Source organism: Trichechus manatus, unplaced genomic scaffold (assembly GCF_000243295.1).
Source record: "Trichechus manatus latirostris isolate Lorelei unplaced genomic scaffold, TriManLat1.0 scaffold00065, whole genome shotgun sequence".
Classification (NCBI taxonomy): Eukaryota; Metazoa; Chordata; class Mammalia; order Sirenia; family Trichechidae; genus Trichechus; species Trichechus manatus.
This window is the reverse complement of record NW_004444001.1, coordinates 1,384,625-1,402,405: the sequence shown is the minus strand read 5'-3', so window position 1 is coordinate 1,402,405 and position 17,781 is coordinate 1,384,625. Positions and strand designations below refer to the sequence as shown.

At 45.3% G+C, this 17,781-nt stretch overlaps 1 protein-coding gene across 1 annotated transcript in view; it reads right to left on the bottom strand.

Annotated features, from left to right (window-relative positions):
* Positions 1-7,219, bottom strand: part of RAB44 (RAB44, member RAS oncogene family) — a 34,810-nt gene extending 27,591 nt beyond the window's left edge. Inside the window, exons 1-2 of the mRNA XM_023734143.1 lie at positions 7,137-7,219; positions 1,384-1,602 (exon numbers count right to left, since the gene is read on the bottom strand). Of these exons, the coding sequence (XP_023589911.1) occupies positions 1,384-1,590 (207 nt within the window). The 5' untranslated portion in view covers positions 1,591-1,602; positions 7,137-7,219. The remainder of the gene's footprint in view (positions 1-1,383; positions 1,603-7,136) is intronic.
* Positions 7,220-17,781: the final 10,562 nt, after the last annotated feature.

Genomic DNA, 17,781 nt, shown 5'->3' with positions numbered 1-17,781 from the left:
TATGTATGTGTATGTATATATATATGTAAAGTAGAGGGTCAGTGAAAAAGAGGAAGACCCTCAAAGAGATGGAGTGACACAGTGGCTGCAACAATGGGCTCAAGCATAGCGACAATTGTGAGGATGGTGCAGGACCCAGCGGTGTTTCGTTCTGTTGTGCCTGAGGTCACTATGAGTCAGAACCGACTTGATGTCACCTAACAACAACAAAATGTGTATGTAACGATTTGTTTGCCTTTTCAACACTTTTCACATGTACATTTCGGTGACGTTAGGTATGTTTATCATGTTGTTCAACCATCACCATTATCCATTTCCAAATTTTCCCATCACCCTTAACAGAAGCTCAGTATCCCCTAAGCAGTGAGTCCCCCATTCCTCCTCCCTTCCGCCCACCCCTGGTAACCAGTCATAAACTTTGGTCTCTATGTACAGTGAAACCTGTAAGAGCCGGAACACCACGTGACTGCCTTGTTTTTCTGGGTCTCGCAAGTTTTCCGCCTTTGACAGGGTGCCGTTTTACCACTTTCCTATCACTGGTTTTAGTGGAAAATGTTTGAGTTTTCCTTCTCTGACAGGTTTCTGCCTTACATGGGTTCTGGCTTTCACAGGTTTTACTGTCCCAGGCATTAGCCATTTTAAAAATGTATTTCGGCAATCTCAACACTTCTTTGTCAAATTGCCTATAAATATCATAGCTTTTCAAATGCCCTTTGAACCAGTCATGACATCTTACTGGTCCCATCATTCAATTAATTAATAAACTAGTTAACACCACACATTTACTTGAAAGTCATTATTTTACCTTTTTGAAAAGTATATTTTAACATCAGCCATTAGCACTTTGCTGTGGATTTAAACGATGGGGCCCTGATGGATGGACTGTGGGAAGGGTCAGTTTTGATGGTGGGAAGGACAAAGTCTGGAGCCTGGAGCAGCATCAGGAGGAGGCAGTAGGCCCAAGAGACCTCAGCAGCCCACAGAGGCCTTTTTACAGAGAATGAGGAGGGATGAAGGAAAGAAAAATTGATTTTGGTGTTTCAGTGAAGTGGATAGTCACCGACTTGGTTTGATTTCCAGGTCTCTGACTGCTCCCCTAGATAAACTTATTTGCTCAATGGGCTTAAAATTTACTATTATCAAGTTACTTCTTTGATTTAAAGACCTTTCTGTTGTTAAAATGCAAATGCTTCTGGAAGTGAGTAACACAAAAAGGCTTATCAGTCATTTACACGTTAGTATAAACAAGTTGTTGACCTTTCCTGAGAGCAGGTTTTAGACAAGAGAAAGGGGAGAGGGCAGGTAATCCTGTCTTCCTGGGATAGGGAGTCTCAGAAAGTTGCATAAAGGGGATGCAGGGTTGAGATGGGGCCTTGGGCTCACCGCCATGTCTTCACGGGTAACAAAGCCCCTCTGCTTGGCACCGCAGTCCTGGAAGAAGTCCTGTAGTTCTACAGCTGCTTGGAAGGACCAGGATTCTGGCTCTGGGGCCACAGCAGCATCCTGGCCATCAGCTGGCTCTCGTGTCTGCCACCGGCGGCTGGAGCCCAGCTTCCGGGCCTTCCGGGGCACTCTCTGTCCACTCTCCATGGTGCTTTGGCCCTGGGGATAGAGGAGAGGTGAGGGGGCAGTGGGCCACTGAACAAAGTCACTCTCTGCTTAAAACCCTCCATAGCTCCCCATAATCCCTGGAAGAAAATCCACCCTTGTCAATGATCTTCCTGATCATCCCCCTCTGGCCTCTGACCTCATCTCCCAGCCCACCACACTGGCCTCCAGCCCACCCTGCTCAGGGCCTTTGTCCTTTCTGTTCTTTCTGCCTGAAATGCTCTTCCCGGAGCTATCCACATGACTCATACCCTTGCCTCCTTCAGGTCGCTGCTCAAACGCTCGAAGCCTTCTCTGATCATTAAATAAGATAGCCCCCCAGCAGGAGATGTTCTATTTCTCTCCTGGGGTGTGGTTACAAAGGGTAGTCCAGGATCTCCCTGTGTGAAGGGCCAGAAACAGGTTCCTGAGAGCTCTCTCCTGTGGCCCCCCTCAATGCACTTTCTTAGTTGCTGCTGCATCAAAACAAGGGATTCTGGGCTTCCTAGAAGGGATCCCTTCACCATCGCCTCCTCCCTCTCTCAGCCCTCGCAGCCCTCGCCTCTCCTCCAATGTTTTTTCTCCTCAACACCGTTTCTCCACTCCTTCAACACATGTACCAGGGGATCAGTAGCTCCTTCATAGGGCTACTAAGACCCTGAACCAGGTGGCGCCTGCCTCATGCCACACCCCCCAACACCCTTGAGGTCAACCACAACCCTACTGAACTACTTGTGGCTCAGAATGCCAAGTTCCCTCCCGCACTTTGCCCCCAATCTCCCCCAGTGCTCACACTTCCTTGCCTAGTTAATACCTCTTGGCCTAACCTTAGAGGCTGCCTCCTCCCAGAAGCCTCCCGAAAACCACTCCCACACTTCAAGCTGGGTTCAGTGCCCCCTTGTCTGTGGCCTTATGATATCTTGGGCTCCCCCTGTGGATGTCACGGTGCACCTTGGTCCCCATTGTGCCGTAGTTCCTTAGCACATAGTAGGCACTCAAGGAAGAGTTGTCAAATTCATTAATCAGGGTCCCTTCATCTGTTGCTGAAGGTCTTAGGTCAGTAAGTCAATCAATAAAGATGTCAATGCATAAGGATTGGTCCAGGTAAGGCCCCAGGGCAGGGAAAAGGCAGGTAGCGTCTGGAAGAGGGCAAGAAATTCAGTACATATACAACTGTATAGGATGGGGTGTGGGATGGCGTTGGTGTTCTGATGGTCAGAGCAGGCTTCCCTGGGCAGGCAGTCTTGAGCCGAGCTCTAAAGGAGATGAGGAACCGAGGCAGCAGAGAGCAAGGCTTGTGGCCAGGAGAGGGAGGAAACTTTCCTCTCTGGGCTCTGTTGGGCCAAGGGCCACAGACGAGCAGAGCAGAGGGGTCAGAGGGCTCTGCTTTAGGAGTGACAGGCTCATTCCAGGGGGGATGGAGTCACTGGTCCAGCCTTGCCTTGAGTAAGTTCCCGCCTGCAGGTTGCACAGGACTTGGATGAAGCAATTCCTTCGCCCTGGGGAGGCCCAGAACTTCAAAGTGAAGTAGAGTGTCCCTCTGTGTGTTGTGTTTTATCTATCTGTTTCTGTGAGTCTGTCTTTGTCTCTCTGTCTCTCTCTGTTTTGGGACTTTAAAATTTGATTCAGATGCAGTTTTAAGATCATGGCTGTTAAGCTACAGTGGTTTGCTGGAGCCAGATCTTAGGGGCTCGCGAGAGCCAATTGTGCGCATCTCTTGCGAATTCAGTGGTTTGAAATCAGCCATGGTGGGAGTATTTACACCATGGGAATTGGCAAATGCTGCACATCAGGCTTTTGCCTACTTGAGAACTGGTTGTTAAACACTTACTAGCACATCTCTCGGAGAAGCCCTCCTGCACAAACCCTTCTCAAGATCTATCACACACCAAGCAACAAGCACTTAAAGTGAATTAGGAAAAGGTACCCCTTCCCTCTGGCAGACAGTGTCCAGTGCCAGGGAGCATAGTTTGGCAAGTGAAATGTGGACGGGATCCCAGTCCCCACTCACCCTTCAGCAGGGCACCTTTGTGCAGGACACCACCTACATACCCAAGCAGAGAACCTGGCCCTGCAGGTACAGGTGTGACTAACTCCTGGTTTCCCCTGGAAGCACTCACAGCCTTATTCAGAAGACAAAAATAATTACAGCGCAGCTTGGAAGGGGCAGCAGACCTGTGTGCCAAGCGCTGAAAACACTGAAAAAGCAGCAGCTCACCTGCCTAGGCCTGCCAGGGAGGGCTTCCTGGGGAGGGTGATAAAACTCAGCAGTGAGCTCCAGGGGGGAAGGGTCATATTTAACCCTGGATCCCCTTATGGTGCCTAGCTGTTTTCTGGGCGTGTTTAGGGCACTCAAATACTTTCTAATTCCCCCACCGACACACTGCCGCCTAGAATGTGGGATGTTCTTCTAGATAACTGAATGGACTCTTAAAAAATATCAATGTCATAAAAGAAAATGGCCAGTGGGGCTGGGCTTGGGGGCTGAGGCCTTGTGGCTTATAAGCAAAGGAAGAATCACTAAGAGTCAGTGCCGGAAGAGGGTCAGCCCCAACCTTTTGACTTATAGGGGTAGAAACTGAGGTCTAAAAGAGGAAACAGCTTCTAGTCATAGTCCTCTGGAGTCAGACAGGCCTCTGCCTCTCCCAGCTCTGCTGCTTGCTAGCTGTGGGTCCTTGGGTAAGTCACTTAACTCCTCTGTGCTCAGTTTCCTCACTGGAACAGGGGACTAATACCTACCACACAGAGTTGCCGTGAGGATTAAACGAGATCATTAAAATTAAAACACCACCTCCCACTACCCAGTACAGCCTACTCCCCTTTCCGTCTTTATTCTTTCTTAGCACTTGTCACCATCCCAGGGTAGAATATTTCACTCATTGATTTTGTAAATTTCTCATCTCCTGCTGCTGAAATATAAGCCTTATGTGAGTAAGGAGATTCCTGTTCTGTTAACTGCTGTATCCCAAATGCCTAGAAGACTGCCTGGCATACAGTAGGTGCTCAACAAATATTTGTTGAATGTGTAATGCATGTAAAGTACTAGTGACCATGCCTGGCATACAGTGACTGCTGGGTAAAGGTAGCAATGGCAATGGTGGTGATGACATTGATAAGGGTGCAATGCCACGTGAGTCTCATAATAACTGAGTATTGTACAGGTACAATTTATCCCCACTCAACAGATGAGGAAACTGAAGGAAGCTCAGAGAGGCAGAGTGTGACCTGCCCGAGCCATGACATCAGTAGCAAAACTGACACTAGATCCTGCCCTCCCCGTTTGTCATGGAATAGACTTTCCCCAGTGGACTTCTCAGTGGGCAGAAGGCCCTTTGTGGATCACTGACATCCAGCTGAGCAGCTGTGGGTGGGGCAAGAAATTTGGAGCAGGGCAGAAGTGGGCAGGCCCTGCTCAGTGTGGTGAAACCCAGGCATGGTCTCTAAGAGCAGTTTCATGCATACTTCCGGCAATGGAGGTAACCCACATGAAGCAGCAAGATAAGATTCCCAGTACGGAAGCCTCCAGAACCCAAGCTCTGGGGGAAGCGTCCACTATGATGTGGGCACCATGCTGCTGAGTCTGTCAGCCTCCCATAAGTGAGGGGACTTAGAATCCTGAAATAAATTTCCTGTGGCCTCATCCAGGACATGTGGCACTCTTTTTTTTCTTTTTAATGTTATTTTATTGTTTTGTTGAGAATATACACAGCAAAACATACACCAATTCAACAATTTCTACGTGTACAATTTGGTGACATTGATTACATTCTTTGAGTTGTGCAACCATTCTCACCCTCCTTTTCTGAGTTGCTTCTCCCCCACTAACATAAATTTATTATCCCCTAAGTTTCCTATCTAATTTTTCAAGTTGCTGTTGTCAATTTGATCCCATATAGATAGTTCTTAAAAGACCATCACGCTCAAGGCAGACATTTTTTACTAGTAAGCTAAACTATCGTTTGGTTTTAAGAAGACTTCAGGGGATATTTTTGTTTTAAGGTTTAAAGATTATCTCAGGGCAATAGTTTCAGGGCTTCATCCAACCTTCACGGCTCCAGGAAGTCTGAGTCAACATGGGGCACTCTTAGTATCTCTTTAGGGAAGTTCCTAGCAGAGCAGCACCTCCACAGCCCCTTCCCAGCAGTCCCCTGGCATTTTATAAGAACACAGCACCTTCTAGACACCTCACCCAGCCCCACTCGCCACCTCCGGTACAAGCCCTCTCAGTCAGTCAATCCTTCTCTCCCAGGAGGGTCCTTCGGCAGCCTCCTGCTTGTCTATCAGAAGGTCTGGGGCAGAAAGGCCTGGAGCCTCACCCAGTCAGCAAGTGCACTACAGCCAGCACTGCCTCAAAGTCAGTTGGAACACCTGTCATTGTCAGTCAGGACAGTATACACCCCTGCTTCCTCATGTTCAGATCAGTCACAGCACCCCTCATGGCCTTACAGCATACCATAAAAATAATCTTTGCCCCTTTCATGGCCAGGCATGGCCACTCAGAGACCGTGGAGACACCCTTCAGTCAGTCAGCGCACGCACACACACACTCTCTCCCCCTCTCTCCTCAGTCAGCTCCCACTCAGTCAGTCATCACCCTCACACAGTCTGCTGAAATGGACTCCCACTCCCTCACGGTCAGCACACCCCTGGGACAGTCTGCTCTCTCCCAGTCACAGCACCCCACTCAGACATTCCACATGTAGTCACTGCCCACTCAAAGTCACTCAGAACACCCTTCATTCAGCCAGCAAGAGTACCCACTCTGTCAGCATCCCCTCTCCTCTGCCACATTCCCCTCAGTCGTTAATTGCTACCTCATGCCCTTAACAGTTGGAAATCCCCTCATGGCCAGGAATATGCATACACACAGCCCCTCAGCATGCTGCCTCTTCCCACATTCCTTGCCCAAGAAATCACACAAAATTTGAAGTCAAACTTGAAAGCAAATGAATCCCACTCCCAGGCATCTACAGGAATCAGCTCGCCACTGTGGGATTAGGTTAAAGGAGCATGTGCCACAGGCCTACCCCAAGAGAGTGGAGATCCATAAAAGGGGGATGAGATGAGATGGAGGGCAGCAGTGGAATTATGGCATCTGCAGGTGTCTGAGGGCCTCCCCCAACTTCTTCACTCTCTCACCCACGGGGCTAGGAACTGAGTCTGCTCTTCACTTCATTTACTTCAACACTATGAAAAATAGCAGTGTTCCCAGAACCCAAATTGTTGAAACCGGATGGGCCTGAGAGACCACCTAGTACCCTATTCTAGTCTACCCTCCGCATTCTCCCACTTTACTGATAGAGAAACCAAGGGCTCTGAGGAGACACTTGACTTGTTCAAAGTCACACAGCCATTTAAGGATAGGTCATCTATCCCAGTCCCCTGCCCCAATGCCCTCCATTAGGCCATGCAGAGGGCTCCAAATTCATGAGGAAAGAGGGCTCGGCCCTTTGTACTCTCATCGCAGGAGCTAGATGGGGACTGCTGCTCCCTCCCCATCCCTACCCCTCCAGAGAAAAGAAGCATTGCAACTTTGGGGTGACTCCCACCTGTCAAAGTCTCCTGGTCCTGTGCATAGCCTCGTGCCTCCTGGACCTGGTGCTCCCATGAGCCTTCGAGCTCTGGAACTGTTAACAGTCTTGTCTCTTGCTTAATCACCCTTTCCGGTCCCCAGCAAGCCAATCTCCTTGGTTAATCTATAGGACTTCCTGTTGAAGAGACCACAATCTTTCCTGGCTCCTCCAAGGCACCCTTGGCCCTAAAATCTTGGAACTGGAGAATGTTGGAGCTTGGAGGGAGGTCCTTCTAAACAGAGGCTCCAAAGGGTGAGGTGGGCTGCTCAAGGGCACCCTTATTGGAAAACCAGAATTTGGACCCAGGCTTCTGGTTGCCAGGGTGATGGCACACTTTGTCCCAGCCAGAGTATTGATGGGCACAGCTGTGAGCAAAGCTGGAATATCCTGGGTTAACTGCACATCTGTCATACCTCAGGTCCTCACTCTCAGGCAGTGTCTTAAAATACCAGGAGAAGCTTACATCTAAATCATCTTTTGAAGAAAGTATCTTATCTGGTGGAGTCCCTGGATGATGCAAACGGTAAATGTGCTCAGCTGCTAAACAAAAGGTTGGAGGTTCAAGTCCACCTAGAAATATCTCAGAAGAAAGGCCTGGTGATCTACTTCTGAAAAATTAGCCATTGAAAACCCTGTGGTGCACAGTTCTACCATGAGTCAGAATCAACTCAATGGCAACTGATACAGGTATCTTACCTGATACCAAAATACATCGTAAAGCTACAACAGTAGAAACAGCCTGGTGCTGGAGCATGAATAAGGAGATAAATCAGTGGAACAGAATAAAGAATCCAAGGATAGACTCAAGTATGTATGGGAATTTAGGATATGCTAAAAGTGCAAATCAGTGGGGAAAAGTTTTTTTTGGTTGTTTTTTTTCAATAAGCTGTGCTGGGAGAATGGGCTAGATATCTGTAAAAAACAAAGTTGGAGATCTACCTCTAAAAAAATTCAAAGTGATTTAAGGATTTAAAAATCATAAAATTATATGATGTTTGGGATTTTCTTCAAAATAATCAAGGGGTGGGGAATGAGTAGGGCATAGATGAAAAAGACTGGCCTTATTCTGATCACTGGTGAAGCTGATGAAGACTTTGCAGGCTTGATATAGTCTTCTTTCTGCTTTTGTGTATGTTTGAACATTTCCGTAATAAAAGTTTTAAAAATGAATTAAAATATCATAAGAAATCAAGGGATAATTCCAAAATAATCTTGAAATGAGTAAGACCTTCTCATGTATATCACAAGGCCTTAGAAGCCATATAAGAAAAAGATCAAGGTGTTTGACTATATAGAAATAAAAATTAAAAAAAAAAAAGACTGAGTGTGTATATTTTCACCAAAAAAAAAAGGTCGAGAAGGGAGAGGGTTGACATGTCGTGGGGTTGTTAACCAATGTCATAAAACAATATGTGTACTACTGTTTCATGAGAAACTATTTGTTCTGTAAACCTTCACCTGAAGTACAGTAAAAATAAATAAATAAATAAAGACTGAATGGCAAAAAAAAAAGGCAAACTGTGAAAAAATATTCACATATCACAGGGGAATAAGCTAATTTCCTCTGTATATGAAGAGATCCTACAGATCAATAAGAAAGCAATAATGCAATAGAGAAATTGGCGCCGTATGTAAGTAGACAAATCATGGAAAAAGAAATACACATGGTTTTTAGACACAGAAAAAATGTTTATCTTCGCTCATAATAAGAGAAATAGAAATAAAACTACAATGAGATATTTTCAACTATGCAATTGGTAAAACATAATAATAAATAAATAACACACCGTGTTACAAAGGAGTAGGCAAACAAACACTTTCACACATTGTTGCTAAGAATACAAACTGGTACACCTTTTATGAACAGAAATGTGGTAATCCCTATCAATACTTAAAACACAAAATGCTTTTGACTCAGTAATTTCACTTTTAGCCGTTCGTCCTACAAATGACGTACAAAATGATACTATAAAAGGATATTCATTATAACATTGTCTGTAGTAGGGAAAGGATTGGAAACAGCCCAAACTTCCATCAATAGAGAACTGGTTAAATTAACTCTGATACATCCATACAAGACACGCTATGTAGCTATAAAGAAAATGAGAAAGACTAAGTGTAGTGATATAGAATGATCTTCAAGATACATTACTGAATGGAAAAAGTAAAATGTGGAACTGTGACTATAGTGGGTTTGTTTGTCTTGTTTTGTATTTTATTATAGTAAATATATAGATAACAAAACATTTGCCATTTCAAGTAGAGTGTGTTTCATATGAAGAAAAAAAATGTGTTATATTTATGCAATATATATGCACACACGGAGCCCTAGTGGCACAGTGGTTAAGAGCTCAGGTGCAAACCAATAAGTCAGCAGTTCAAATCTCTAGCTGCTCCTTGGAAATCCTGTGGGGCAGTTCTACTCTGTCCTACAGGGTCACTATGAGTCTGAACCAACTCGACGGCACCTAACAACAACACGCACGCATATTCCTATACGCTTGTAAATGCCTAGAATATTTTTGAAAGAATATACAAGAAACTGATAGCAGTTGGGCTGGAGAGAGGAAGAGATGCGATGGAGAAGGAGGGAGATTTATGTTTCACTGTTTACTTTTTACATGTGTTACACTTTGTACCATCTCTGTATATTACAGCTTCAAAAATAAATTTAAGAATAATTTGTACATATACAAAGAGAGAGAATGATAAAGCAAATGTGATAAGACATTAACATTTGAGGACTGTTGATGAATTATTTGACTATTTTTCCGGCTTTTCTGTATGTCCAAAATTATTTCAAAACAAAAAGTTTTAAAATTTAATACATTTAAGTTCTAAATTAATAAGTTTAATTTTTTAAATAGTTAAATGTTCTCACATCCAATTATCCCTTTCACCTCCTTTTTACAGCTGAGGAAATTGATGCTCAGAGTTTCTAGGACTCTGTTGAACTAAATAAGTCATTCATTTATTTATTCAACAAATATTTACTGAGCAAATATTTTGCACTATGTGTCAGACACTGTACTAAGCACCAAGGATACAAAAGTGTGGGGAAAAAAAAATCTATAATATAATGTCCAGTAGTGATAAGTGCTATGAAGAAGAGGAAAGCAAGGTGAGGGAATAAAGTGGTGGGGGGTTATTTAAAGGGGGTGGTGAGGTGAGGCCTCTCTGATGAGGTGATATTGAAGCAAAGACGGGAATAAAGTGAAGAAGAAGATCTGGAAATAGGGTGTTCGGGCTGAGGGAACGGTGAGTGCAAAGGCCCTGGGGCAGGAACATGCTTTGTGTATGTGAGGAACGCCCAGCGGACCAGTGTGTGGCTAGGGCCGGAAGTGGAGGGAAGAGTGGAGGTGATGAGTCAGAGGGAGCAGGCAGTAGGACCTGCAGGCCATGTAAGGACCTGGGTTTCTAATTGTAGATGAGATGGAAGCCGTTTGAAGGGTGACATGATCTGACTTAGGTTTTAAAAGGATCTGTCTGGCTGCTCTCATTCTGGAAGATAAACAGTACTAGGGCAAGGGCAGAAGCAGGGAGACCAGTGCGGAGGCTGTTGCAATAATCCAGGAAAGATGTGATGGCTTGGACTAGAAGGCAGCGATGGAGGCGAGGATGAGAGGTGACTGGACCCTGGACGTATCCTGAAAGTAGGGCCAACAGAGTTCGCAGCTGGATTTAGGCAAATACAACAAATTCAGGACTTTCTTCCCTCCTGTGAGGGGCTGTCTGCACTTCTCTAAGAGGAGAGTGATTTGGATTATCAAGACCCAGTTCCCAGGATCTGAAGACAGCCTCAGTTCATCACCTCCTTCCACCAGCCCACCTCCCAATCATGTAAACAAAAGGGGCACAAAGACGGCAGGGGTCATCCAGCCCTGTCTGCTGAAGTCTAAATTCTGTGGAGCCCTGTAGGTGTATGCAGGTAGGACTCACCCTGGCCTTGCCCTATAACCAGCACCGCAGCCCCAGGTGGAGAAAACTGTCCATGAGCAGACTGGCAGGAGAACATACCAGGAGCTCGAAAAAAGTTATATTCAGGCCTTTTGGGAATCAGTGGAGGTAATTTTAAAACACTGAGTGTCACCGAGCTCAGAAACTGAGTTTTATAACAACAGAAGAAGGATCAAAGCAGTGAGACCGCCGCTGTATGAATGGGAACGTTTTTACGCTCACTACTTTTCATTCCCTGAAGAGGCTTGAATTCACTTCACAGTCTAGTAAATTCGGAAGCAAGATACTCTCTGTTCCGGGGTGCAGTGGCGAGAACTGGGGCTCAAGGAGGGAGATCTGGGTCTCTGCATCAGGCTGGCAGCTCCAGAATATCTCTAGGAGTTTAGCTGGGCAATCCCATAGGAAACCATGGCCATGGGTTGCTTTGCAGTTGTATTTGTATAGTGCTTTAGGGAAGATAGAGAAAACATCAGTTACATCAAAGACTGAGATGGTCCCAGATGGAGACAGGGCTTCACCAGCCTCTTCTTCATGTTGTCACCGTGGCAGGGACCTGGGCGAGGCACTTCTCCTTTCTGGTTTTATCAAGCAGGCAGTATGGCCTGGAATCATCCGCGTAGATATCTTGGCTCTCCATCACTTCCTAGGGTGTGATCTCAGACAAGGGGACTTAAGCACTCTGGAGCCTCAGTTTCCTCATCTGTAAAATGGAGCTGATAATAGTGTCTACTTCGTAGGTTTGTTGTGAGGATTAAATGATGTAATCCATGTAAAGCATCTGGAATGATGTTAGGCAGATTGTAATCAATGTTAGCTGCTGCTGTTTTTGTGCTTATTAGAAGACTGAGTTAGAGAACCTCCAAGGGCACACCTAGTATCTGATCTACTGACTTGAGGCCCCTCATAACATCCCCTCAGATCATAAAATCCACTTTATGGTGAAGGCGAGGCAACAGTGGGCACAGCACCACAGGATCCACTAGTTCTACCACGTACCACATCCCCAGAAGTTGCCAGCCCTATAGGGTACTGTAACCACCTCTTGGGCTCAACTAAATGCCAACTTGGGGGTGATATCCTGCAGGGTTGGGGCACTGTGCTGAGAATGTGGAATATATATTGAACTAATGGCCATGCAGAGTGCCATGACCCCAATAACTGGAATCACAGGTCTAGGGACCAAGGGCTAGAAGTAGGAATGGGCTCTCCAATCACTTCCAATGGCCCTGTTGGGGATTTTGTGCTCCCTTTCCCCATTCTCTAGACTCTGGGGCATTGAGTCTTGGTCCCCAGGGAGGGACTGCTTTCCCCAAAGGATACTGTAACAGTCCTGTTGAACCTAAAGCTGCAACCACTGCCTGATCGTTTGGAGTTCCTCATGCCAGAAGACTAGCAGGCAAAGGAGTCACGGATAATTGACTTTGATTATCATGAGGAGCTGGCATTGATGCTGCATAATTGGAGCAGGAAGACTATACCTACAACTTGGGGATTCACTAGGGTGCCTTTTGGTGCTTCTATGTCCAGTGATAATGGAGAATGAAAATTGCAGCAACTACGGCCTCATTCAATGAACTGTAGCCATCACCTGTCAGTTTGATGTAATGTAGTGGCTTGCATATTGCTGTGATGCTGGAAGCTATGCCACCGGTATTTCAAATACCAGCAGGGTCACCTGTGGTGGACAGATTTCAGCAGAGCTTCCAGACTAAGACAGACTAGGAAGAAAGACATAGTGATCTAATTCTGAAAATTAACCAACGAAAACCTTATGGATCACAGCAGAAAATTGTATTATACAGTGCTGGAACATAAGCCCCCTAGGTTGGAAGGCACTTCACAATACCCACTGCAATGGACTCAAACATACCAATGATCATGAGGATGGCACAGGACCAGGCAATGTTTTGTTCTGTTGTACATATAGTCTCCGTGTGTCAGAGCCAATTTGGCAGCATTTAACAACAGCATTGCCTGCAAAGATAACCAGGAGCTCCGACTTATCAGAAATGAAGATCTGGATTACTCCACTGAGCACACAACCCAGATCAGCAAACATAACAGCAAGGGTGGGGGCAAGGATGGAGTACCCAATAAGCAAGGTACACATGGGCTTACTTGTGCTTACTTACTAATCTGTAGTGAACAATTTCAAATGTCTTAGGCTGGGTTCTCTAGAGAAACTAAACCAGTAAAGTATATATACATGTATGTATATATAGACCAAAAACCAAACCCGTTGCTATCGAGTTGATTCTGACTCATAGCAACCCTACAGGACAGAGTAGAACTGCCCCATAGTGTTTCCAAGGAGCAGCTGGTGGATTTGAACTGCCCCTAGGAGGGGAACTGTTGAACGGGTAGTGGAGGAGGGAGAAGATAAATATCAATTATGGCCTCAGAACCAGTTTTATAGCTCTAATTTGTTCCACTAACCTTCCATTTTAAGTCATTTTAGAGATTGTTGCCAATCACCATTTTGAAACATCAGTAACACAGTAAACTCAGGATGGGGAATGAGCAGATCAGAATAACGCAAAGTGCTTCGGATTCCCCACCTTCTGCTCCCTGGGTCCAACCTTGAGTTTGCCTGCATCTGCAACAGAGCGTTCCTGGGATGCTGAAAGCTCCCTCTCTCAAGCTCCTGCTTCCTCTACTTTTCTGTCACTGTGAGAGCTTGCTCCACCCTGTGTGCCAAACATTTAAGGCTTCCAGGGGAAACCCTCACACAATGAAGGTGAAGAGTCGAAGGATAAAATATCCCAGTGTCCTGTCCCTTGGAGGAGTATTTCTGAGGGACATTCCACACAGTTCCTTATACGGTCCCCACAGGAGTGAGGTCAATTGCCCAGAGCACTAACCCACTCATTAACATACCCTGTGTGACTTTCCTCCATTCCTTGACTCACTTCCCCTCTCTCTCACTTGCACTTCCTGGAGTTTCCTGTCAAATAAACTACTAGCACCCAGGTCCTTGTCTCAGGTTCTGCTTTGGGGGAAATGCAATCAACACTAGAAGTGGCAGTCACCCAGTCCCAAGCCCAGCTTGGGGGAAACCATGACACGGTAAGAGGCAGGAGGGCAAAATGGAAACAAGGCTTCTCTAGTTGGACAGGCCTGAGTTTGAACTTGTGCCCTTTACTTGCTGAGTGAAGTTGGACAAGTGACTTAATCTTTCTGAACCTCAGGTTCCTCATCTGTAAAATAGGGACAATAGGAGCTTCCTTGAGGAATTGTTGTGAATGGAGTGAAGTCTGGGTTTGATGACTTCCTCTCATAGCTACAAAATTTTCTCAAAATAAGTATATTCAAGGTAAAGATGAGGTCAAAGCTACAACTGTAAAATATTTTGTGTGATCTCAGAAAGATCTAAGGGCGTGCCTCTTAGGCCCTCACATGAACAATAGTATTTCTAAGAATCTTAATTTCATTAAACCATTTCTGCTGGACAACAGAGCTTCTAAGAATGTTAAGGAACTCGTTTTAAGGATGTGGGGAAATTGGAACCTTTATCCATTGCAGGTGGGAATGCAAAATGCTACTACTGTTGTGGAAAACAGTGTGGCGTTTCCTCAAAAAACTAAAAATAAAACTACCATATGACCCAACAATTCCACTCCTAAGTATAGTAAAAATGGCGTCAGGGAGGCATCTGACCTCATCTAGCTTCATGAGGGGGAAGGAGAATCAAGATCAATAGTCCAAGGCTGATTCCTATGAGGCAGAGTTCATACATGCCTCCTCTCTCCGCCATCCTTACCAATTCCAACCCCAACTGTCCCTCCCAGTAGACTTTCTACTTCTCTGCTGAGTTCAGTAATTCGTTGCAATGGCCACACAGAGCTCACAGACAGTACTCACAATTATGAGGTTTATTAGAGAAGTAAGAGGTTACAAGTCAGGTTCAGGAACACTCAGGATACAGTTCTTCCATCAGGACAGCCTCTTCTTAGCCATGCCCACCAGCATGCCTCTGTCTGGCCCTTGGCCTCTGCCCTGCTCAGGCAAGTGTTATAAATCTCTTTTAACTCTGCTGCTAAGTGCCCAGAGACACCCGACTCTGCGAGTACTCCTTGGCCCAAAGGCGCTCAGCTTTCTGGCTCTGTGGGCCAGGAAGCCCAGTGTGCTATCTCCTGCCAGTCTCCTGCATCTGCTGCCACCATTTCTCTGCCACCACTTCTCACAGTCTTCAGTATTACAGCTCTCTCTTTCTCTTTCTCTCTCTCTTGGTCTCCTGGTTCCAGGAGCTTCTCAGCACAGGGATCCCAGGTCCAAAGGATGCGCTCCACTCCTGGCTCTTCTTTCTTGGTGGTGGTGAGATCTTCTCCTCCTGATTCTGGGATGGCTCATTTTACACCTAGTGGGATGGCAAAACTGACCAATCCTTTTGTTAAGTTTCCACAGTCCTTATTTGCATGATCCCACCCCCACACAGGTGCCATAGACTATATTTGCGTTATTAGCTAGCTATCCAATCCTCTTGGTGGGCCACAATTACCTTATTGTGATTGGGTGGGAGTTACAAGACCATAGTGAGAAAGGTCGTATAAAAGCAATCCATCAAACTATAGTATATACCCAAAAGACTTGAAAGCAGAGACTCAAGAAGAGACTAGTACACCAATGTGCATTGGAGCACTATTAACAATAGCCAAAAGGTGGAAACAACCTACATGCCTATCAGTGAATGAATGGATAAATAAAATGTGGTACATACATACATTGGAATACTACTCAGCCAATAAGGGAAATGAAGCCATGATACTGCTACAATATGGATGAAACTTGAAGACATTATGTTGAGTGAAGTAAGTCAGTCATAAAAGGACAAATATTGTATAACCTCACTTATATAAAAAGACAAGAACAGACAAATGTATAGAGACAAAAGTTTCTTAGTGATTACCAGGGGCAGGAGGAAAGGGGGAGCGGTGATTGATTATAGAGTACTGGGTTTTGATTTATGGTGATGGAAAAATCACATTGATTAAGGTTAGAGTTGCACAGCCAATTATTGTAAGTGCTGTCAGTAAGTTGTACACCTGTAAAAAGTTGAATTGGCAAAAGTTGTGTGATATTACAACAACAACTATCTTAGTTATCCAGTGCTGCTATAACAGAAATGCCACAAGTAGATGAACTTAACAAACAGAAATTTATTTTCTCACAATTTAGGAGGCTAGAAGTCCGAATCTCAGGGTGCTGGCTCTAGGGGAAGGCTTTCTTTTTCTGTCGGCTCTGGGGGAAGGTCCTTGTCTCTTCAGCTTCTCTTTCCTGTTCCTTGGAGATCTCCGTGTGGCTTGGCATCAATCCCCCCATCTCTGCTTGCTTGCTTGCTTGTCCTAATCTGCTCTTTTTATATCTTGTATATCAAGACACCCCCTACATTAATCCTATCTCATTAACATAACAAAGACAATCCATCTCCAATGGAATTATAACTACAGGCATAGAAGTTAGGATTAACTATTTTTGGGGTCACAGTTCAATCCATAACATTCCACCCGTTGGCCCCCAAAAACTCATATCCTTCCCACATGCAAAACACATTCACCCCATCACATCATCCCAAAAGTCTTAAATCAACTCCAAATCCAAAATCTCATCTTCTGAATTATCTAAACCAAATATGGTGAGACTTTAAGTGTATTCCATCCTGGGGCAAAATTCCTCTTCATCTGTGAACCTGTGAAATACAGATTACAAGTTATCTGTTTCCAAAGTACAATGGTGGAAGAGGCACAAGGTAGACATTTCCATTACAAATGGAAGAAATTGGAGAAAAAGAAGGGATAACAGGTACCAGGCAAGTCCAAAACCCAGCAAGAACACATTACATTAATTCTCATGGCTTGAAAATAATCCTCTGTTCTCTGAAACTATCTGGGCAATGGCCTTACCCTTAGACTCTGGGAGTTGGCCACACCCTCTGGATTCTGGGTGGAAGCCCCTTGGCCGTAGGCTTCAGCTCCGCCTTCCAGGCCCTCTGGGATGGCAACTCTGCTCCCTCAGCTTTAGGTAGCCCCATTCTCCTCGTCCGTTTCAGTGTCAACTTACCTCTCCCCCTTGGGCATGGTAGCCCTGTTCTCTCAGCTTTGGGTGGTATCCCCCTCCCCCTGGCATACCTTAACAGCAGCCCCACACTCTGGAACCAAGTTGGCAAAGATCCAGGTTGGAAACCTAGGAGGCTGTGGTGCCACCCTTTGATATCCAAGAGACCATGGCCCCACCTTTTGAAACTGAGAAGGCCCTGCTTCCCATGCTCCTTCCAACAGTTCTGCTAATCTTCAAGCCACTCCAGAGATGGTCCTTTTTTTTTCTTGAAGGACAGCAGATGTAGCTCCTTTGGCCTGTTTCCTGCCTGTAGAAGTCCAAGAAGCAGACAGTGTTCTTCCCTTTCATTCTTTCTCTGTCCCCTTCAGTCTAAGCTGATGGGTTTTCTGCTGTAGTAGTTGGTTGGATCCATCAGTCACAGGCTTAATCTCTCTCTCTCTCTCTTTTTTTTTTTTTAGCATCAAGTCTTTTTATTTTTGTTTTATTGTTGTACTTTAAGTGAAAGTTTACAATTCAAGTTAGTCTCTCATATAAAAATTTATACATACATTGTTATGTGACCCTAGTTGCTCTCCCTATACTATGACAGCACACTCCTCCTTTCCAGCCC